The sequence below is a fragment of the Nicotiana tomentosiformis genome, chromosome 1 (genome assembly GCF_000390325.3).
Source record: "Nicotiana tomentosiformis chromosome 1, ASM39032v3, whole genome shotgun sequence".
Classification (NCBI taxonomy): domain Eukaryota; kingdom Viridiplantae; phylum Streptophyta; class Magnoliopsida; order Solanales; family Solanaceae; genus Nicotiana; species Nicotiana tomentosiformis.
The window spans coordinates 2,863,622-2,888,390 of NC_090812.1; the positions used below are offsets into that span (position 1 = coordinate 2,863,622).

Genomic DNA, 24,769 nt, shown 5'->3' on the forward strand with positions numbered 1-24,769 from the left:
ACTATGTCTTTCTTCATCTGTCTTCACCAATAGTGCTGTCTCAAGTCTTGATACATCTTTGCAGCACTCGGATGAATGGAGTACCATGAACTGTGAGCCTCCTGGAAAATCAAGTCACGCAAATGATCTACATTTGGCACACATAGCCTGCCCTGCATCCGTAATACATTTTCATCTCCAAAAGTGTCTTCCTTGGCATCGTCGTGCTGAACTGTGTCCTTAAGGACAAGAAAATGGGGGTCATCATACTGACGTTCCCTGATACAGTCATAAAGAGAAGACTGAGAAACCACACAAGCCAAAACTCGGCTCGGCTCGGAAACATCCAGTCTAATAAACTGGTTGGCCAAGGCCTGAACATCCAAGTCTAAAGGCCTTTCTGCTACTGGTAAATATGCTAAGCTGCCCAAAATCTTCGCCTTACGACTCAAGGCATCGACCACTACATTCGCCTTCCCAGGATGATAGAGAATGGTGATATCATAATCCTTAAGCAACTCCAAGCATCTCCGCTGCAGCATATTAAGATCCTTCTATTTAAACAGATGTTGTAGATTTCGGTGATCAGTGTAGACTTCGCAATGGACACCGTACAAATAATACCTCCAAATCTTTAAGGCATGAACAATAGCTTCTAACTCAAGGTTGTGTACAGGATAATTCTTCTCATGCACCTTTAACTGTCTGGACGTGTAGGCAATCACCCTACCGTCTTGCATCAACACTGCGCCGAGGTCAATACGCGACACATAACAATACACAATATAAGACCCTGAACCTGTAGGTAATACCAACATTGGGGCTGTAGTCAAAGCTGTCTTGAGCTTTTGGAAGCTCTCCTCACATTCCTCGGTCCATATGAACGGAGCACCCTTCTGGGTCAATGTGGTCTTAATAGTTGTTCATAATCAATTACAAAATCATCAATTAACTTCATGTTAACAAAAATCTCATTTCAAACCTTCACAGTACTGATAACGAGATATGAGGCATGAATACCTCATAATTATTTACCCGAATTAATGAGTCACATTTAACGTCACCTGGGCGGGAACTTACCTCGTAGGTTAAAACTCAATAATTACAACACAAAATTGGCAAGTATGCATAGAGAATTTCATATAGAATTTTTAAATAAGCCTAATAGGCATGACTCCCTATTAGTACTATAGTACAAATTAAAATTCACAAGGGAGAACTTAAACACAAGAATTTTCCTCACAAGGATCTCGTCCTTATATAACTTCCACCGCAACTCGTAGCCCAGTTTAAACATATCAGTTTATATTAAAATGCAAGGATCTCATCCTCAGTTCTGAATCATAAGTAATATACATATTGTGTCAATCAAAACTTTTCATTTGCTCCTTCTAAATAATTTCCGTTAAGCAAAATCACAACACATAATGAACCCCATACCGGTAGGGTATATAATTCACAATTTGTAATTAATTATCCATAAATTACATCAAAACTTACCGAAATGAGTAACAGAAAGCCACATTTAGCCTCACAGGTCTTATTAGTGACCAACATGGAATGATATGCATAGTTATCTCCACAGAATATCCCAACAGGAGTAAACACATAAGTAGATTATAAAATTACGAAACTTACTCATAAGTGGAGCACAATCGGAGGACTAGTCTTGATACTCAGAACCGAATTAAGTTAAGGAAATTATTCCTTTATATTATATCAAGGTTCTGCCTGTAACAACACCAACTGATGTAGCGACCTCCGCCGTACCATAAAACAAATATATCAACGGCTGGGTCTCCACCTCTAGGACGCCTTCTACTAATCTGTCCTCCACCCCTAACTGGTCGTGTGGGTGGTGTAGTAACTGCAATGGGGCACGTAGCCTGAGTGCTTTGATGAAATAAGTCTCTCCTAAGTTTGGGACAATTTTCTCATGATGTGCCTAGTATCGTCGTATTCATAACAACCCCTTTGCGGGTTAGGCTGCTCATATTGAGTCTGTGCCAGATAACTGGAATAACCATTGTAGGAACTCATGTCGGTGGTGCATTAAAAGAACTTACTGGAGCACCCTGAGTAATCCGATGTGCAGACTGGGCTGGCCGACTGCCCCAGCCCCCGCCATAATGATTTATACTTGCAGAGTAGAATCCACTGAATCCCCCAGAATCTCGAGACGTCTTGGTCTCCTTAGTTTCCTTTTTCCTTACCCCAAACACGTTCTACTATCTTGGCAATTTCTACCACTAGCGGAAATGAAGTATCAACCTATAGCTCCCGAGTCGTACAAAATTTTATGATTATAATTGGGTACTTTAATGAGTCTGTGGACTCGCTCTCTGGTTGTAGGAAGCAAGGTAGGAATATGACGGGCTAACTTATTGAACCTGATGGCATATTATGATACAGTCATGGTGACCTGATGCAACCGTTCAAACCCTATGCGCCACGCATTACGGAGAGTCTGGAAACAAACTCTTTCAAAAGCGTTTCTGAGAATTGAGCCAAGTGGGCAGTGTTGCATTGGCTGGTCTGCCCTCTTTATAGTCTTGCCACGAACACCGGTGGAGAATTATCTCTCCCAAGGCAAATTTCTTCTTTTGTTATGCTGACTCAACACTGTTGAGCTAACCCATTTATTAACATACTCTTCGATTCTTCTTTGAGGTAACCCTTGCCCCTATTTATACACAACGATCACAAAAGTAGAGCTCCATACAGACAAATCTTATCACGAACCATATAGTCCAGACTCTCATCAACAAGTGTACTTCCTCCGAAGCACCCCAAAATTCGCAACAGTGACATCCACGCTGAGTAGAGCTTCTACAAATTTAGATTTGTTTCTATAACTCTTTTGGTATTGAAGTATAGGATTATTAAGGAGGCGGACATACCGCAAGTCCCAACCTTATCCTCTACAAAATCCCAGGCCTTAAACATGTATAAATTTTAGGGAACCTTTCAGTACCACATATATACATTTCATGCCCAAAACTGATATAATACAAGACTCTGCAATCCACCCGTTGATAGTGGACGACGTGAAGTCATAGGTTACAACGTCCGATGATCCACAATAATAACCTTCACAACTCGTATAAATCAACCAGACGCCAATGTCTGTTGCACCCCGCACATGATTCACTAGGTGATCTCTCAATACGCCCGCATCTTTAGTCGGAACCACACGTTAAGGCAATGTTTGAGCATCTCTGGCTCCCTCGTAGTCCATCTGCGGCATCACGAACCGTCGACGTACAACTGATACCGAGTACGCAATGTCATACACAAGTGGATACAAAGGAATATGAGATATATATTTCAAGCTAAATCAATGTCGCACGATAAGGGATCAAAGAAATGAATATTTTCCTAACAGTTCCATAGCCTCCCGAAGATAAGTACAGATGTCTCCGTACCGATCTACAAGACTCTACTAAACCTGTTTGTGACTCATAACACCTATGAACCTAGGGCTCTGATACCAACTTGTCACGACCCCAAAATCCCTCCGTAAGATGTCGTGATGGAACCTAGTCTCTAAGGCTAGGTAAGTCTATCAATGCGGTATAATAATAAATATCTGAAATAAATAAACTACAATTCAAACAATTTCAACTCCCAAAACCCGGTAGAAATAAGTCAGAAGCTTCTAAGCATTTATCCTCAATGTCTCTATATATATTAAGGTCTAAAGAAAATAAGGAAGACAACATAGTAAGATAGAAGGGGACTCCGGATTCTGCGGACGCTGTCAGATATACCTCGAAGTCTCCTCGTACAGCTAGTTTATTGATGTGTGGTCTGATAAGATGTACCTGGATCTGCACAAAAAGATGTGCAGAAGCGTAGTATGAGTAAACCACAGCGGTACCCAGTAAGTGTCAAGCCTAACCTCGGTAGAGTAGTGACGAGGTCAGGTCAGGCCCTACTGGAGAATAAATAATGGCTTGGTAAAATGTTTAAATAATATTATAAGATAAAACGACAATGAAAATGAATCAAGTAGTATGTCTCATTTAATTACATCAAATAATGGCAAATAAATACTTCGTGGAAACAAAACAGAATTCTTTTCAACTTTAAGAAAATCACAACAATAATCAAAGGCAACTGCGGCCATAAATCAATATCAACAAGGGCACTCCCGAGGTACCGCCTCGTAGTCCCAAATTATAAACAAATTCACAATATCTCATTTCCTTATCTTACCACGGGAGCCTTTACAATTTATTTTAAAGAAACTATTTTTTTCGAAATAGCATCCCGCGTTTTTGCCATCCTTATCACACCGCATGACTTCTAATAGTTCCCCCTACTAGTCACGCGTATCAAGCCACCCTTATCTCACCGCATGCGTTTCAATACCCAGACCTTATACCACTGCATGCGTATCAATATCACAATATATCATAATTTGCACCTCAGGTGCTCAAATAATTTAACTTGCCAAAAATAATTCAACAACAATATTTTTTCACAATAAAGAGCTCATGGCTCATGTCAAAATAATTCAACAATAATATTTTTCCACAATAAAGAGCTCACGGCTCATGTAAAAATAATTCAAAAATAATATTTTTCCACAATAAAGACCTCACAGGTCATGTCAAAATAATTCAATAATAATATTTTTTTCACAATAAAGAGCTCACGGCTCATGTCAAAATAATTCAATAATAATATTTTTCCACAATAAAGAGCTCACTGCTCCATCACAATGAGCACGAAAATCTTACAAAAATATTCAGGAGTAAATAATTCAGGAAAATAATATTTCAAAATTTTTAATACGCTGCTTCAATATCAAGTGTAAAAATGTCAAATACTTCATATTAATAATATTTAATTTAAAGAAAATCAACCTTCAAATAATGTACAGAATAAAAGAAACCAAGTTCTAACTAAACAGATAAAACAATTAGCAGGAAAAGGTCAAGCAAATTTAAAATATAAACATTAAATCAATAATGAAGAATATAACAAAATAAAATAATTTAATTAATGCGCAACAAGGATCTACACAATTTAAAATATAATCTTTCACATTTAGCCCGTATACACACTCGTCACCTCATGTACACGACTTTTCACACATTATAATTATCAATCCTAGGGGGAATTTCCCCCACACAAGGTTAGACAAGTCACTTATCTCGACTTGCTCCAATTTAACTAAGTAGTATGCTTTTTCCATGATTTTCCGATTCCGGTCGACTCGTATCTAGTCATAATTAATTCGATACAGTCAACAAAAATTATATAATTAATTCTATAAGAAAATACTATATTTTTCAACAAAAATCCGAAATTAACTCAAAAACGGCACGTCTCGGAATCCGGCGAAATTTACGAAATATGAACGCCCATTCAACCACGAGTCTAACCATACTAAAATGACTAAATTCCAATAACGATTCGACCCTCAAATCCTCAAATCTATCCAAGAGGATTTTCAAATTTTTTCAACTTAAATCACCAATTAAATGTTAAAAATAATGATGGATTCGAATAATCTAACTAAGATTGAGTTAAGAACACTTACCCCAATATTTTTTCCTGAAAATGTATCAAATATCGCCTCTGCTCAAGCTCCAAGTTGTTAAAAATGGCGAATGGGACGAAGCCCCCCTATTTTTATAACTTACAGATCTCTCTAGGGTGACCTCGATCATGGGATCCGATCTTGGACCTCGATCATAGGAGTCTGATCATGGGGAGTTCGATCATGGGGTCTGATCATGTGGTCCGATCATGGTCCTCGATCATGGACCTCGGTCATGGCCTTCGATCATAGCTTCGATCATGGCCCTCGACCCTGGGGCTCGATCACAGCCATCGATCCTGGTTATTGATCATGGCTTCGATCTTTATGGGCTTCGATCACTGGCCTTTGTCATAGCCCTCGATCCTGGGCCTTCGATCAGTGGCCTTCGAGCTTGCCTTCGATCATGGCTCCGGTACCTTGCCTTCGATTATGGCTCTCGAGCCTGCCTTCGATCCTCATCTCGATTTCTGGGCTTGATTTTCGGGCTCGATTTCTGGCCTTCGATTTTTGGGCTCGATTGCACAGCAGAAGAAAATTTGCAGCATCGTTTTGCATCAGCTGTTTAAGTCCTATTTTTGATCCGTTAACCATCCGAAACTCACCCGAGGCCCTTGGGACCTCAACCAAATATACCAACAAGTCCTAAAATATCATACGAACTTATTTGAAATCTCAAATCACATAAAACGACAATAAAACCACGAATTATGCTCCAATTCAAGTTTAATGAAACTTAAAATTTTCAACTTCTACATTCGATGTCTAAACATATCAAATCAAGTCCAATTGACCTCAAATTTTGCACACAAGTCATAAATGACATAACGGAGCTGTGAAAATTTTCAGAACTGAATTCCGACCCCGATATCAAAAAGTCAACTCGCCGGTCAAACTTCCAAACTTTTAATTCCTATTTTAGCCGTTTCAAACCTAATTTCACTACGGACTTCCAAATAAAATTTCGATCATGATCCAAAGTTTAAAATCACCATACAGAGCTGTTGGAATCATCAAAATTCTATTCCAAGGCCGTTTGCACAAAATTCAACATCCGATCACTATTTGAACTTAAACTTTTAATTTTTTAAATCAAAATTCCATATCTCGGGTTAGAGACCTCGGAATTTGATTCCGGGCATACGCCTAAGTCCCAAAACACGATACGGACCTACAGGAACTGTCAAAATACTGATCCGAGTCTGTTTGCTCAAAATATTGACCAAAGTCAACTCAGTTGAGTTTTAAAGCTCTAATTCACATTTTAATCCATTTTTCACCTGAAAACTTTACGAAAAATTTTACGGACTGCGCATGCAAGTCGAGGAATGATAAATAGTGCTTTACGAGGTCTTAGAATACAGAATTAATTATTAAATTTAAAGATGACATTTTGGGTCATCACACATGCCAAAATATTTTTGAGGTACCGTATATTCATGTAGCTACACAATAAAATTCATTCTCTTTATTTCACTCAAACCTACCGTAGAGGTAAGTTGTGCAGTATTGATCCAATCATACATTACACGTCTTTATTCATTACGTTTATCACATTCGCCACATTTACCATCAGGAATGGCTCTGCATTCTCAATGCTTATCACAAGTCACATTCTCTTCAAGGAATTGATCATAATCATCGCGATGTGCTTTATTATTTTTTCATACCAATTTGATGGTAAACATTGCCTTCACGCACATGATCATTGGTCAACCACTTGTCTACATTTAGATTTATTATGCATTGCTATCACATTCACTTCAAGAATGGAGTTCAAGTGGGACAAGCTTCATCCTTTTTCATTAAAAATATATTATTTTTCTTTAGTCATCAATATGGTGCATTGTAACTCAGACCCAATGTCTTATGCATATAAAGGCATGTTAGGCCATATGTAGTTAGGATACGAACCCAACTCTTACCATCATGGAGTATCAGGGGTCGAACCCGATATCTTACCCTCATGGTGCGCTGAAACTTAAATCCACCGTCTCACCCTTAACAAATATCATATTGGGCCAAAATGCTTAGGGGCTCACCCTCAAACCTTTAAAAATATTAATACTACGTGATTATATGCATAACAATAAGAACATATATAAAGATTATTGCTATACAAGAGAAAGCTATATGCAACAGTTAGCTACATTGAAATGCAAGGATCGTAGATAAGCTACTTTGTCAATTTAGTAAGCCAAGATAAAATTAAAATTGACATAGCAAAATACGTCATAATATTCAATCTACTTCTCATACATTCACATAATATTCCTACTTAGTCTTTCATGCTATGAAACGTATAGTTAATCAAATTTCATACTGAAACAAATAAATGGTTCCGTAGAGTTGCCAAATAAATAAGTGCATTAAAAGAAAATACTCGTGAAAAGAAATTTTCATATACTGTATTTTCACTCTATGTCAACCAAATATGCATCTCATAAATTATATGGGAAAAAAAACAAAGTATAATTGAAAAACCTTTTGGTTTTGTAACCATATAATCAGAATTCCATTTCGTAATAATACTGATTTAGTTAAAATATTGTCTTATGCCATCAGAAAATAAGGCTCATGAGATCATACCTCCTGTTTTCCATTTGAAAGCAGAGGTGCTCTACTTGTACCTTAGTAATTTTCTTTAATCAAGGCAACCATCATTAGAATTATACATGATCATTCTTGATCCAACCATCTTATTTTCCTGCACAAATGAAACTAAATGGCCGAGTAACACAAAATTACATCAAGTCTTAAATTTTCATAAATTAAACATGTAATTCATGGTATGATTGAAAAATAATACTCCCCGAACAATAGAAGCAAACAGAACATTAATATGGCATACGTAATAATGCACATGTTTCCATTGGTTCAACCAAATTGATTCAAGGTTGTCGACCATTCATATCTCCTGGTTAAAGATTCGTATTGATAACATGTTAAAGAAACTAAGTTCAAAGTAACAATATGAAATAATAAAATAAACAATAGATGTAGAGAGGAAGAGAGAACTTTCTTATTTCATCAAGTAGTTTTCAAGTGTGTACAATGTGATGTCCAAATCCTCTATTTATAGGATGATATTGAGGCAATACAAAGGGATGTCATGAACATGGTATTAACTATTGAGATCATGAGGGAAGATCATAGAAGAGGATATGGAGGTGTGGGAGTACAACCATAATGGTAAGAAGTAGTGGAAGTTATCTATATAATTGAGAAGAGTAGTATGAGTTATATTTGATTAGTGGACGTCCATATAAATATATATTTCATAACAAATTCAAAAATGTCAATTTTTATCTATTTAACAATTGAGTGAATTTACTAGAAACAAAAGGGGGGGAAAAGATGAAGAAAAAGAACACCATGGGTGTAAAAGAAAAAAGATCAATTTTTCTTCACAGATTCATCTCTAACGTGCTTTTTTCGGAAATCCTTTTATCTTTCTTTTTTCCATATGCAACTTGTTGATAATTAGAATGAGGGTGATGGTTGGTATGCGATGTTGGTGCACCAGAACTATGGGATATTGACAAAAAAATTGGTTCTTTCAACAGATGATTCTGAAATTTCTTCAATCCGGTTATTGTTTCTACCATCAGTGTCCATGATTTTTTGAGCAATGTATTTCTTTGCATTTTGACCTACACATAATATATGGGACAAAGAAAAGGGGGTTAGACGCTTGTGATATACTGAAATATCTTTTACCGGAGAAATTGGGGGGAAAATTGATAGTAATAGATACGTTAGGTGAGAGAGAATTAGAAAGAGATATCTTTTAAGTGAGAGAGAATCTCAAGAGAAAGATTTTAGGATATGAAAAGCTGTACATAATTTAATTAAAAAGATAAGTTTTTATAATAAATTGTACTAAAAGTAATTTTGTAAAAACAGGGAATATAAATAAGTCTTTAAAGGGTTGTATTCAATGTAAATTACTCATAATTTTTTGGCCTACTTCTACATCTCCTAAGACCCACCAAGGATAACCTTTTACACCTCCTTACTGGGGTATCTGTACTCCTCCGGCCGCTTCACATATCCAAATCATTTAAGTCTCGATTCCCGCATTTTGTCCTCCAACGAGCACATAAAATCTTTTGACTTTTATTAGACATACTATGAAGGGTGTAGTGGAAAGTAAATTATTTACATCAAATCTTCCAACTTTCAACTTTTAAGAATTCTGATCAGAAAATTGAATTAATGAGTTAATTGATTGTTTGTTTTTACCTTTTACACTTACATCACAGAAATTTTTAAATGCACATTAAAAATAATGGAAAGTTACTTTGTGCGCGACTCAAATGCACGAGCTCTGTAGCGCAAAAGACAGTGCTCGTCATTCCAACCATCCTTTTAGCCTAAAACTTATAGACTTTCTAATGTATACGATCTAAATAATGAATTCAGATGTCCACTCGTTTAGTAAGTTAGTTTTCAACGTTCCAATATATAATCAGAACTTCAACGTCCAGAAGAATGAAAGAGATTTATTTGAACTGGTCTACATGAATTATTAATGAAGATCGAATGCAAAATAATAACCTGCTATAACAGGTCCGTACTTATATATATTAGCCACGAACACCAACTATAGAGAAAAACGAAAACTAGTACAGCTAGTATCATAATGATTATATTAATATTTATTGTACCATCAATCCATCCATACAACTTGAACTCTAATGGACTAATAATTTAAAAACCTTCAAGATTTAAACTATAAAAACAAACAAGAAGGCAACGTTTAGTAAAAGTCAAAATGCCGAGATGCTTGCCATTTTAGTTGACATTGGATAACAGCTGAGTCAGTCAAAATTCTACAGCTGGTTAGACAGAAATTTAGTATAGCAATTGGCCTAACTGTTGCCGGTGATGAGTTGAGAAAAGAATAAAAGAGTTCAAAATTCCAAGTTGCTATTATCATATGCAGTAAAATAGCTATAAAGGCTAGTACGATTTAGTGTAATCTCACTGAAAACTTGCTCGCTCTCTGTTAATTATATATCCATCGTACACGCTTTATTGATTACTTATCTAACAAAGTTAAAAGGAAAATGGGAAGAGAGAAAGGGACAGGTGCAACATCTCAAGGTAAACAACACTTCAGCCACCCCCACAACTTGAAACTGGTGAATCCAACAGAATCTGAAACTCTCAGTTGCAATGCTTGTGAAAAACCAAACAATAATAACAAGCCTAATTTCTATGGCTGCAATAGCTGCCAATACTTCCTCCATGAAAACTGCCTCAATGCTCCTCGTTTTCTCGACCACTCATCTCATCCTTCTCACCCCTTAAACCTTTTCCCTATTCCAACTTATTCAAGTCGTTCCTATACTTGCAAGGCTTGTGGCTCTAATGGCAATGGATTTTGCTTTAGTTGTGCTTGTTGCGAATTTGATATTCATTTGCAGTGTGCATCTTGTCCAAGTTCAATACTTGTTGACAAACACCCACATCAGTTGGAGCTCCTCTTCGGTTCTCCTTACGATGATAAGGATATCACATATGTTTGTGATATTTGCAACGTCATAATGAATAGGGACAGTTGGTTGTACTATTGCGCTGGTTGTGATTTTGCATCGCACTTACAGTGTGCAAGTACTCCTGAAGTTGGCGTTTTCCCCATACAGCAACGTTCAAATCCAAATCGATACCGGAATACAATTCCAAATCCAAATGCAACAGTGGAGATGATAAATTCAGTTAATGATGCTCATGAGCGGCTAATGGCAGCTCAACTTGAATCTCAGATTGCGGCACGATCACGACAGGCTATTCTGGACTCCATTGACGGGCCATCACGACGATACTCTTACTACTAAGTACTAACTGCTTTTATATCTTGATCATCCCATGCATCCACTTTGAATTCAAGTTTTCTGCAAAATAAATGCTTTGTTCTTATGTTGTTTCTTTTTGGAATACCTTTTCTTTCAGCTCTTGTATGTCTTCTATTCATGTTGGTGGACATGTTTCTTCATCTCCTTTTCAGTTTCTATGTTTATCTATTTACAGCTGTTTGGTATTCTTTTTTTTTTGTCGGGTAAAAAAACTGGTAGTGTATTTTACTGGCACATTCATATGTTTGTTTCTCCGAATAACGATTTAACTAATTTAAGACACTAAATAAATCGGATTCTAGTTTGTTGTTTGCACTATAAACATCATTTTTCATCCGTCGTACGTGACCCCTTTCCAGTGGAGAATGGATTAAAAATTTGAAATGACTACAAATCCAAATAGCTAGCTAAAACTTAAACCCTGTGCTCAAATATCAACCTTAACTTAGAACTATGAGGATTTAAGAGGGAGAAAACTCAAACACAAGAAATTCTTATCATAGAAGCAATAATCCAAGTGAAGATTCAAAAGTTGAAAAATATTACACAGCAATCCCAATCATCCCTCAAAGGGTGCTCACAAGCCTTTAGACATTCAAGTCTTGACACCAAAGTGTATTTTAAACTAACATGCTGATTATATTCTTCTTATAATATGGATAATTGTATGCCTAAGGCCAGTTTTACAGTAGTAAAAGCACTTATAAGAGATTGTTGGCTGAGAGGCTTTTGCGAAAATAGCTTTTATATGCTTTGTCAACTATAGTCGTGTTGTTTTCATAAAAGAGTATTCAAGTTCTGCATATACAGAACATGACAGACTTTTCTATCTGCCAAATATAAAAGAGCTCAATATTTTTTTTCATAAAAGTAAAAATTAATTATGGTATATTATTTTTCTTCCTTCAAGAAAAGGTAAAATTTAAATATGGAAAGTAAATCCGACAAAATCCTAACAAGAACGAAGTTCAAATGTGAATTACAGATTAGAATAAGTCTAAATGTGGACTGCCACCGAATTCCATGACTCTCAATATTGTTGACTTCCAAAGTTACCAATTTGCCGAAATTGCGGTGGATTGAACTTACTATTCGTATCACGCACTACTACCTATAAAGCCAGAGAGAACTAAGAAGAAAAATGAAAAAGGAAATTAAGCAGTGGTGAATACATCCTTCACCAATCAGTCTTTTCAAGCATTGACTTCAAAAAACAAACAAGAAGGTAAAGTTTAGTCAAAGTCAAAATATGCCATTTAATTTTCGTAACCATTGGATAATATTCTACAGCTGTTTAAATAGACATCTGCGTCGCAATTGGCCAAGTTATTCCAATAGACGACTTAATAAAGGGGGAAAAAATGAAAGCAAAGTCGTCGAAGGAAACAACGTGGCTAAGTTGCTATTAGTTAAATAACTATAAATAAAAATACTACGAATTAGTGTAATCACTGAACTTGCTAGCTCTCCAATACTTCTACTGTACCACCCTCTTATTGATTACTCCTTATTTCAGTATAATTACAAGGAAAATCAATGGGAAGAAAGAATCAGAGTACAGATTCAACAAATCAAGGTAAACAACACTTCAGCCACTCCCATATCCTGAAAATTGTGAATCCAACTGAAGCTGAAACTCTCACTTGCAATGCTTGTGAGCGAAAAAACATTAGTAATAAGCCATTCTATGGCTGCAATAGCTGTCAATATTTCCTTCATGAAAACTGCTTTAACGCTCCTCGTTTTCTCAATCATTCATCTCATTCTTCCCATCCTTTGACTCTTCTCCCAAATCCAACTTACTCGATCCGTTCCTATATTTGCACAGCTTGTGGCTCTGCTGGTAATGGATTCTGCTTTAGCTGTGCTTGTTGCGAATTCGATATCCACTTGCAATGTGCATCTTGTCCAAGCTCAATACTTATTGACGAACATCCACATCAATTGGAGCTCCACTTCGGTTCTCCTTACGATGATAAGAGTATCGTATATATTTGTGATGTCTGCAATGTAATAATGAACTGCGACAATTGGCTTTACTACTGCGCTGGTTGTGATTTTGCATCTCATTTATACTGTGCAATTAGTCCTGAAGTTGGTGTGTTCCCGAGACAGCAGCGTCCAATTCCAAATCAAAATCCGAACACAAATCCAAATCCAAATCAAACATTGGAGATGATAAATGCAGCTAATGAAGCTCATCAGCAGATTATTGCAGCTCAAATTCGTGCTCAGTTTGCGGCACGAGCAGGAGAGGCTGCTCTGGACTTGGTCGGGCCACCACGAAGATACAGTTACTTTTAACTGTGTAAATGTTAAACTTCACCTTATGCCTTATATTTTGACGTTCAAGTTTAATTGCAAAAATAAATACTCTATTAAATTATTTCTCTTTCAGATACTTTCTTCAAAATCAAATGTTATTAACAGCTACTATTAACAAATTATATCAGGTAACTTCAATAAGTTGCCAATGTTCACACTAAAAAAATAATAAATTTCTGATAATTAAAATAAAATAGTAGGTGACAAACAGAATTAGATTTCAAAGTAAAAGAAAAAAAGTAAAATAGGAGCAATTTGAACTTCGGCATATAATAATAAAAGTAATTTCAAAATTTAATCATGCACAGTTGTGAAAATAAGTTCTTCCCTATCTTTAAGCCTTAGTTTTTTCGTTCTTAACCCCGTCATTGCAACAGTGTTCCACACATGATTTGTGCACAACAACTGAGAATCGGACTAACATATGCACTAGCCCTATAACACAAGGGTTAAAGCTGCAGTTTTGCCAAAATAAAAGATCATGAAACCAGAAAAGCTAAAAGAAGGGAATTTGATGGGTGGAAGGGAGGAAATTAGAGTTTTAGGATATTGAGGTATGTTTTAGAATATGTAAGAATATTTGGAGGTATATAGAGTACAATACTTTTTGAATATTTGATATAATCGTGAAAGCGAGTGTTACAAATGGGTATATTATGAAACTTTCCCAATTATTTTTCTCGTTCTTTTATCCCTCTACTTTCAAATATTATCTAAATTTAACCTCCGTTGTACTATTCGGTTAAATTTATCCATACCGTTATACTATTCTACCATCAATGGCGGAGCCAGAATTTTCGTTAAGGGGTGTCAAAATATATAAAAGTAAACATACCAGGAAATTAAATGTAGTCAATACATAGTATATTTACATATAATTTATTTTTTACCTAGCTACACAGTGTATTTTTCATGCGAAGGTGTGTCATTTGACACCCCTTCATATAAGGTGGCTCCGCCACTGCCTACCATCAGCAAACTTTAAAAGTTACCCCTCAATCCGTCAGGTGACTCAGAATCTCCCAAATTATTTTAATTAAGTCATTTATTCTTCTTTTTGATCCACTATTTTCGAAATAGTTGACATTTACATGCTTTCTTAATTGAAAAAAAAAAAGAGAAAGAAATATTAAAATAATATAACGGTTAGTAAACAAAGTATAGTAATTGTAGAATCTAAATTAGGTAGTTTGTCTAAATTCCAAAAGTATTTATAACACCCCAACTTTAATGAACGTTGCACCAAAGGTACGTAGAGTTTACAAATATTAGTGATATTAGTTGAAGTTCCTTGGAGACTTTAAATTGTCGAATTCAATTTTGCTTTAATCAAATATCTACGCATTGTGCACTCTAAAGTTAGTCAATTGAACTTTAAACTAACTAGACAATAAAAAAATATACATGTACATACATGATGAGCAGCTATATATAATACACAATAAAAGATCCACTAAATTCTATGGTATGTATATGGTTGAAAAATAAATAAACTTTTAAACCAATTTCAAACCCATTATCACAAGAAGAGAAGTGGGTGCAATGGTAATTAAAATTATCCATGAATAATTTGTATAATCTAGTACCTTTAGCTTTCACACCAATAGTAATTTATGAAGATATTGGAGCAAGAAAACAACAAGTGATTTAAATAAAAGAAAATTGGGAGATTTTGGATTACCTAACAAATCAAAGGGTAAATTTTTAAAAGTTTATTGACGGCAGGGATAAATTTGGTCGGATAGTATAACGATAGGGATAAATTTTTACCGGATAATATAACAGAGGTTAAATATAGACAATATACTGGGTATATTTGGCCCTTTTCCCAGCAACAATGATCAAATGCCAACTTGGAATTGCCGAAATTGCGGAGGATTTAACTTACTATTCATATCACACACCACTACCTATAAAGCCAGAAGAAAATGAAAAAGGAAATTAAGCAGTTGTGAATACATTAAGCATTGACTTCGAAAACAAACAAGGGGCAATGTTTAATTAGTCTAACTCAATATTTATATACGATGCTCTGCATTTTATTAACCAGTGGTTAATTACAGCAAAGTCAGTCAAAATGCTACCGCTGTTTTAGATATACTTTTGCATAGCAATTGGACAAATTATATTGTTGTCGCAGAGACGACTTAGTAAAGGAAAAAATATATGAAAGCAAAGTCGTTGAAGGAAAAAGAAACGTGGGCAAGTTGCTATTATTATAGTAGTTGTAGATCGCTATAAATACAAATACGAAATTAGTGTAATCACTGAACTTGCTAACTCTCCAACATATCCCTTAGGTTATTGTTACTTACTTACTCAACAAAATTACAAGGAAAATCAATGGGAAGACAGAATCAGAATACAGATGAAAGTAAACAACATTTCAGCCATCCCCATGTCTTGAAACCTGTCAATCCAGCTGAAGTTGAAACTCTCACTTGCAATGCTTGTGAGAAACCAAGCAATAGTAATAAGCCATTCTATGGCTGCAATAGCTGCCAGTATTTCCTACATGAAAACTGCTCCAACGCTCCTCGTTTTCTCAATCATTCATCTCATCCTTCTCACCCCTTGACCCTTCTCCCAATTCCAACTTACTCGAGTCGTTCGTATACTTGCAATGCTTGTGGCTCTGCTGGCAATATTGGATCTTGCTTTAGCTGTGCTTGTTGCGAATTTGATATTCACTTGCAATGTGCTTCTTGTCCAAGCTCATTACTTGTTGACAAACACCCACATCAATTGGGGCTCCTCTTCGGTTCTCCTTACCAAGATAAGAATACCGAATATGTTTGTGATATCTGCAATGTCATAATGAACAGGGAAAGTTGGTTGTACTATTGCGCTGGTTGTGATTTTGCATCGCACTTGCAATGTGCAATTAGTCCTGAAGTTGGTGTTTTTCCCAGACAGCAACGTCCAAGTCCAAGTCCACATCCAAATCCAAATCCAAATCCAACAGTGGAAACGATAAATTCAGTAAATGAAGCTCATGAGCAGATTCTTGCAGCTCAACTTCGTGCTCAGATTGAGGCACGAGGAAGAGAGGCTGCTCTGGACATATTCAGGACACCAAGAAGATACAGTTACATCTAATTAACTGTATCGTGATCATCAAAATGCATCCGCGTTTCTGTTTTAATTCCAAAAAAAACAAAATGCTTTGTTGTTATGTTATTTTGTTTTCGAATACTCTTCTTTCTAATTTGTACCTCTGATCGCTGATGATCAGTTTCTCCATTTTCCTTACGGTTTCTATGTTTATCTATATTACAACATATTTGATTTTCGCGTTTCTCTTCTTTTTGTTGGATAAAAATTAGTGTCTTTGTCTGATCAATGATATGACCATATCATTCCTTAGTCCTCACGTTATCAAAAAGAGCTCCCCCCCCCCCCCCCCCAAACAAAAAAAATCATTGGATCGATTTAATATCAAAGCTCCATCTCATAATGTAGGAAGGAATAGATGGGTGAAAAACAATCAATGAATATTTAGAAACAAGCATTGATCACTTGAAGAAAAAATCTAATCCTTGCATTGATGCCGCCGTAAAGTAAATTGAAGAGCAGGATGCTCAAATTTTAATAGGATAACTAAATAAAGATTAAAAAAAATAAGTTTAAAGTTGTTTAAATACATGTTCATGTAAGAATTAAATTATATTCATATAATTAATGATTTTGTCAAGCGAGAATACTAATCAGGGAAATTTATGCTATATACCTAAGTTTTAGCCGAAGATAATGGGTGTGCATGCATCCGCCATTGCTTCACGTAACAATCTCCTCATTATTAATCCCCATATAACAATCCCTATACTATTAACTACTGCATAACTATTCTTTATTTATCACCGCATAAACAGTCCTACATGATAGTCTTGCATAGAGGCAGAGCTAGCCCTTCGCTTTTTCGGGTTCGGCCGAACCAGTAGTTTTAATTCAGATTTATCTTATGAAATTCAATGAATAGGTGCGAATTACTAATTTAGAATCCGGTAACTTTAAAGAACTAAAATTTTGAACTCATAAATTTCAAATCATGTCTTTGCCTCTGGTCCTGCATAACCAGCATGTGAAACAAACGACCCCTATGACGATTTGATGGATAGAAGGGAGGAAATTTTAGACTTAATGCAAAGAAGACTGCTCGTCATAGCAAGTTAGCAACCATCCCTAACCTCAAAAGTATTTAAATATGGATTTTCCGATCCCTATTTCATTAATCTCTAATGTAGATGATCTAGATAATGAATTCAGAATCCGTTTAAGGGTCTATCGTAAAAGGTGTAAAGAGGCGTTAGAGGAAAAATCTTCATATGAGTTCAAAGTCTATAGCTTAATTATACTTACAGTTAGTTGACTCAATTAAAGAGTAAAAATATGTATGTGAAATCTTATTGAAGTGACGTCCAACTTGAGAAGATCGGTAACGCCAGTAAGAGGAACGATCAAATTAGAGATTGAAAAATCAGGTAAATATATTTCTTTTAATTATCAGTCAAAGGCAGACATATGATTGTTCGTCTGGCAAGTTAATTTTGAGATAGTTGCATTAAAAAAACTCCAACTTTCAGAAGATGAATACAAATTAGAACAAGTCTAAATGAATTATTAGTCAGAACTACGATATTGAATGATCAAATGCGAACTTGGAGGAGCAAAAAGTCTAACAGTGAACTGTTACCGATACTTCCAAGTTCCATGAACCTCAAAACAGTTGACTTCCCAATTTTGAAATTTGCCGAAACTGCGGGGATCTAACTTAATACTATTTATATCACACTTATTGGGCTAAACTAGTTTAATGATACTATTAACATTGTGTGATATTGTCCGCTTTGAATCAAACCCGTACGGTTTTTCCCAAAAGACCTCACATTATTAGGAGATCCCTGCACCTTATATGTACACTCACAATTTTTTCGACTACCAATATGTTACTTTCTTCGTACACCCAACAACAGTATTACACACGGCCACCTATAAAGGCTCAGAGAGCTAAGCGAGAGAAGGAAATGGGAAAGGAAATTAACTTCAGAAAACAAACAAGTAGACAGCGTTTAGTCTAAGTCAAAATTCAAAGATGCTCGCATTTTGTACATAACTATATAAGTAATATAGAAAGAAGAAAAAAGAGAGATTCTGTTAGCCATTTTGGATAATAGCTAAGTCAGTCAATATGCTACAGATGTTTAGATATGTTTTTGAATAGCAATTGGCCAAATTATATTGTAGTACGACTTAGTAAAGGGGAAAACAATAAAAGCAAAGTCGTCGAAGGAACAACGTGGCCAAGTTATTATCGTAGTTAATTAATGTCTATACATAGCAACTAAGAATCAGTTTAATGTCTATAAATAGAAGTAACTACGAATCAGTGTAATCACTAAACTTGCTACCTCTCCAATATATCCCTTATTGAACAAAATTACTAGGAAAATCAATGGGAAGACGGAATTGGAGTAGAGATTCAACAAGTCAAGGTAAACAACACTTCAGCCATTCCCACATCTTGAAACTTGTGAATCCAACAGAAGTTGAAACTCTCACTTGCAATGCTTGTGAGCAACCAAACAATAATAACAAGCCTAATTTCTACGGCTGCAGTAGCTGCCAATATTTCCTCCACGAGAACTGCTTCAATGCTCCTCGTTTCCTCGATCACTCATCTCATTCTTCCCATCCTTTGACCCTTCTCGCAAGTCCAACTTACTCAAGTCGTTCTTATACTTGCAAGGCTTGTGGCTCTGTTGGCAATGGATTTTGCTTTAGCTGTGCTTGTTGCGAATTTGATGTTCACTTGCAATGTGCATCTTGTCCGAGCTCATTACTTGTTGACAAACACCCGCATCAATTGGAGCTCCTCTTTGGTTCTCCTTTCGAAGATAAGAATATCGTATATAGTTGTGATGTCTGCAATGTAATAATGAAGACGGACGATTGGTTGTACTATTGCGCTGGTTGTGATTTTATGTCGCACTTGACGTGTACAATTAGTCCTGAAGTTGGTGTTTTCCCCATACAGCAACCGCATCCAAATCCAAATCCAAATCAAAGTCCAGATCCAAATACAAATTCAGCAGTGGAGATGATAAATGCAGCTAATGAAGCACATGAACAGATTATTGCAGCTCAAATTCGTGCTCGGATTGAGGCACAAGGAAGAGCGGCTGCTCTTTCACTGTGGGATTGAGCGGCCCACCACGCGAAGATACAGTTACATCTAACTGTATCGTCACCATTTAATGCATCCGCTTAATTTGAAGACGTTCAGTTTTAATTTCTTGCAAAAATAAATGCTCTGTTGTTGTGTTCTTTCTCTTTCGAGTACTATTTTTTAACTTTTGTATTTCTGATCGTTGATGATCAAGTTTGTTCATTTCCTTTACGGTTTCTATGTTTATCTATGACAATGTTTGTTTGATTTTCGCGGGTTTTGTTCTTTTTATTGGGTCAAACATTAGTGCCTTTGTTAGTACTTGGTACAATAATATGATCAGCATCAGTCATCATGAGAGATCCTTTATGCTTGTTTGGATGATTGTTACGTATCGTTTCATAATGTATTGTATTGTATTGTGCTGTATCGTTTGATAAATATAATATTTTGATAGATTATATCGTTCGTCGTCGTTTTATGATATCACACACAAGCAATATGAAGAATAAACTTGTAATATTATTTTTTAAAAATTATGATACGGTATATAAAAATGTAAGATAAATGATAAAATAAAATTATTTAATAATAATGAAGGGTGAGATTGAGAGAAAAGACAAGGTAACGACGCGACAACACAAAATCGGTCGTTACGTGGCACATTTTGTCGTAACGACGGATTTAACGATACGATACAATAAAATTTAAGTAACAATCAAAACAAACATCGTATTTAAAGTAACAATACGATACAATACAATATGTGACAACCATTCAAACAAGTTGTTAAAAAAATTACTAATTGGATCAATTTATAGAGATTTAAGAAAGAAAAAACAAGAATAAGAAGACAGAGAAGATAGAAAGATTTACAACCAATTCCAAAGCTCCATTAGTAGCATCAATATAATCTGGTAGCCATCACCACTCACCTGCATACTTAATTTGCAGTTATATATAGGATGATTTATCAATCCACTCTACCAAAACCAAAATCAAATCTTAATTTAGCCTAGATGTACGATATATTAGCTATGTGGGCACCTAATCTTTTACTATATTTAAATTTTTATCACCTTCTACTCTGTAATATTTTTAGAAATTAAATATATATTTTTTAGCTTTGTTACATTTTTTTATATAGGGTAAAAATTAAAAATAATTTAAAAAATCAATTATTACTATTAAAATTATTTTTATTTTTATATTTATTTAAAAATAAAATAAATTAAAAAATCAAAAAAAATTAAATATTATTTTAAAATTTTCGGATGGGAATAAAAAAATAGGAAAAGTAGAAGTATGGAATTAAAAAATAAAAGTAAAAGTAGGTGAAAATTATTAAATAAAAAAGTAAAAGAAAGTGAAAAATTAAAAAAATAAAAGTAAAAGAATGTGAAAATTTAAAAAATAAAAAGTAAAATAAAGTTGGAATTAAAAAATTAAAAGTAAAGGTAGGTGAAAATTTTAAAAAAAAGTAAAATAAAGTGGAAATTAAAAAAAGAAAAGTAAAATAAGTGGAAAAAAAAGTTTAAAAAAGTGAGAATTTAAATATAATAAAAGTAATTAGTGAGAAATTTAAAAATAAAAGTAAAGGAAAGTGGGGAATTTATTTTATTTTTAAAAAGAAGAAAAATAGGAAGTGAGAATTATTTTTAATTAAAAAATAATAAAATAATAAAATAATCTTAAAACTAATCTGAAAATTTTCGAAATTTTTTTTATAAATAGAAGAGAAAATGTAAGGAAATAAGGAGGGATTAGAGAGAAATGTTTTTGCTTCTTCTACGATAAGGGAATTTTTATTAGTGTCATTTTTTCTTCGTCTTTCTTTCAAAAAAAATCAACTGAGAACCCAGCCGAAATTCAGTCCAAACACATCTCACAAAACAACTCCATAACCACCGAGTGCTAGTATCGGAGTTTTGGAGTTTCGAGGTTACAGATACTCTTTGTGGTTCCAGAGGTCCATCGAGGTAGCCGCCGTCAAAGGTTTGCGGTCGTGGTCTTTGTTCTCGGCTCGATGGTTGAGTTACAAAAGTGTAAAGTTTGATCCAGTCAATATAAAGGTCTGTCTTCCTATTTCATTCCAGTTTATATGGTTTTCGTTCAAGTTTCGTGAGTATTCTATTTGATATTTTGTTATTCTTCATTTTTAGTTCATTGAGTTAATATTGAATTTGTTCTAATTGATTTCTTCCACTTAAGAGTCTTGTTTGCTTCTTTGCTCAATCTCTCATAAATGCCTTTCATATTTTTGGTTCATTTGATTTTGTTGTAATTAGTCTACTAAATAATTTAATGTGTTATCTTTATTTTGTATTGTGAAGTGATCAGTTAGACTAATAGAGTAAACTAACAAATAAAGAAGAGTAGGGTTTGAAAATTTGGACTGGATTTCATTTGTAACATTTGGGTTACTGTGGTAGTAATTTGAGAATGAATTTTGGATTAAATGTTGGGCCACTAGAATAAACTTGAAGATCGTTACACAAATAGCCGGTCAGATTCAATATTTACTTTTTCTAGCAGGTATACATAAATTATATATTATTTATACATAGTTATACATATGTTATATACTAATTATACATATATTATACATCCATCGGCTATTTTTAGTTTAAGAGATTAGGTGGACGGCTATTTGGGTTAATTCTTCTTATTTAATTTCAATGTAGTAACGTAAGGCCTTGAGAATACATTTGAGTCAGAAATGGGACAAAGACAATTGGAGTTGTGACCAGTTGTCCGATAGGACGAAACAAAAGAAAATCAGACCTTTAAGATTTTGGGCTAAAATAAATTCGGCTAGGCCCACTTCTATGATAATAAGTTGTTGGCCCAATCCAATAGGAGCTATAGTTGACCCATTCTTTGTAAATTCATTTAGCTGGCTATAATCATCTTCACATCTTGGCCATTAGCTTAATATTTAAATTACATCAATTGTCCACAATAAATTCCATACCTTTGGACATTCACACACAATCTCAAATCTCAGGAAAACATGGGGAAACAAAATAAAAATAAAACAATCTTTGAACTCCCGTAGTTTGTTTTAGGCGCGATTAATAAATCATCATGACCATGGGTACGGTTCTCGTGACATGATCACGATACGTAAACCTCAATTCGAGTGCGCGTTTCACGTGACTTGACCACAACTTCAAATAATAATGAAAATAAATATGTTTTAAATCGCGGGTGCATTTCACGTGACGCGATTCGCAATATGTACAAAAACAAACGAGTGTGTGACATCGCGACTTGTTCAAATAAAGTTCCATAAATATTAAAAGCAGTCAAAAAGTAAAAATGCACAATAGGTTTTAAACATATAATAAATCAGATAATTAGGCTACTTATTAATAGTTGAGCAACCGTGCTAAAACCACGAAACTCGGGAGTGCCTCACACCTTCTCCCGGGTTAACAGAATTTCTTACCCGGTCTTTTGTGTTCACGGATCATAAATAAGAGTCAATTTGCTCGATTTGGGATTCAAAATAAACCGGTGACTTGGGACACCATAAATTATTCCAAGTGGCGACTCTGATTAAATAAATAATCCTATTTCGAACAGTGTCACTTTAATTGGAAAAACTCTCATATCCCCTCGGGAAAAAGGAGGTGTGACAGCTCTGGCGACTCTACTGGGGAAAAGAACCCAGAATCTCTAGTTCAAGGTTCAAAATTCGAGCTTAGAATAACTGTTATACTTGGCTTTTGTTTATTATCTGATTTTTACGTGTTTGAGCCTAATGTGTTAAATGCTGCTTTTTACCGCTTTGATATTGTGTGAATTGTATATAAACTGTTATGAAACTCTTCTTCTCTCTTAGTCTTCTAAATCTTCTGGGAAGCATGCGCTTCGCATGGCTTCTTTTCTGTTAGAGTCATACCCCTAATTTTAGAACGAGGATCGGACAAGTTGCAAATTCGGTGAAGCTTTTGTATTTCCGGTACGTTGCCCCCATCGGCTCGAGTTGTCCGCTCGGGTAAGCCAGGTCTAGAACAATACACCCACGATTTAAACTTAAAGTAACATTGCCTCAGGCCGGACCTAGTAGGTACGTTTGTTTGTATCACGTGCATTCGACTTTGGGGACTCAACACCGGGGTTGCGTCCGTCTAGGACAGGTGTACCCAAATCAAAAGACCATCCTGATGCGTCTTACATGTTACTTGTACATTTGTTTGATTCGGTTTGCATGTTGACCGGTTTCTAAAACCGGGAAAGAAAATCAAGAAAAAAACAAGAGTGGGGCAAAAGAGAGAAATTTAAAAAACCAGGTATTTGAAAATCCCAAAAATCTGCCGAACTTTTGAAAAAAATGGAGTCATTTCAAAAATACGCCAAATATTTTCAAAATAAAAGTCATGCTTTTCTTACCGAACTATGCGGGTCTGATTCTCACCGGATGTGAGATACATAGAAAAACCTTATCGGTTCCGGCCCACAATTTTTAAAAATCCAAAATATTTTTCTTTACTTCCTTCTTTAGAAAAGTCTTTATTTGAGACCCCAATTTTCAAAAGAAAATCCAAAAATAATTTCCCTTTCATTAATTCCTTCTTAGAATTTTTTTCTTAGAAAATCTTAAAACAATTATTACTAAATTCAAAAATATTTTTCTTCTTTTTCGAAGTTTTTCATTCGATAATAAAAAAGAAAAAGAAAATTCAAATCAAAATCCAAAATATTTTCTTCATTCTTTAGAATTCCTTCTTTTAAAAAGAAAATTTCAAAATTCCATAAAAAGAAAAAAAAACTCCCCAAAAAACATCAATATTTAAAAGTCTTTATGAAAAAAAGAAAAAAGAAAAATGGGTCAGTCTGTCATGCCCATAACCTGGGAGCGAGACCGGTACCCGGTGCCTC

The 24,769-nt window shown here is 35.0% G+C and overlaps 4 protein-coding genes across 4 annotated transcripts; all 4 read left to right on the forward strand.

The window, feature by feature from the left end:
• Positions 1–10,602: 10,602 nt before the first annotated feature.
• LOC138895357 (protein VACUOLELESS GAMETOPHYTES-like) lies at positions 10,603–11,373 on the forward strand. The gene has a single exon (XM_070180050.1). The coding sequence runs from the start codon at positions 10,603–10,605 to the stop codon at positions 11,371–11,373; it is 771 nt and encodes a 256-aa protein (XP_070036151.1).
• Positions 11,374–12,927: 1,554 nt separating this feature from the next.
• Positions 12,928–13,695, forward strand: LOC104092324 (protein VACUOLELESS GAMETOPHYTES-like). Its single transcript, XM_009597903.4, has one exon. It carries the CDS (start codon positions 12,928–12,930, stop codon positions 13,693–13,695), a length of 768 nt encoding a protein of 255 aa, XP_009596198.1.
• Positions 13,696–16,059: 2,364 nt separating this feature from the next.
• Positions 16,060–16,815, forward strand: LOC104092341 (protein VACUOLELESS GAMETOPHYTES-like). Its single transcript, XM_018769485.3, has one exon. It carries the CDS (start codon positions 16,060–16,062, stop codon positions 16,813–16,815), a length of 756 nt encoding a protein of 251 aa, XP_018625001.2.
• A 2,353-nt stretch (positions 16,816–19,168) lies between these two features.
• Positions 19,169–19,918, forward strand: LOC138895487 (protein VACUOLELESS GAMETOPHYTES-like). Its single transcript, XM_070180193.1, has one exon. It carries the CDS (start codon positions 19,169–19,171, stop codon positions 19,916–19,918), a length of 750 nt encoding a protein of 249 aa, XP_070036294.1.
• The last annotated feature ends 4,851 nt before the right edge of the window (positions 19,919–24,769 follow it).

Bases quoted from the DNA above. Each gene is read 5' to 3' on its own strand.
- LOC138895357 (XM_070180050.1), top strand. From the start codon at position 10,603: ATGGGAAGAGAGAAAGGGACAGGTGCAACATCTCAAGGTAAACAACAC.
- LOC104092324 (XM_009597903.4), top strand. From the start codon at position 12,928: ATGGGAAGAAAGAATCAGAGTACAGATTCAACAAATCAAGGTAAACAA.
- LOC104092341 (XM_018769485.3), top strand. From the start codon at position 16,060: ATGGGAAGACAGAATCAGAATACAGATGAAAGTAAACAACATTTCAGC.
- LOC138895487 (XM_070180193.1), top strand. From the start codon at position 19,169: ATGGGAAGACGGAATTGGAGTAGAGATTCAACAAGTCAAGGTAAACAA.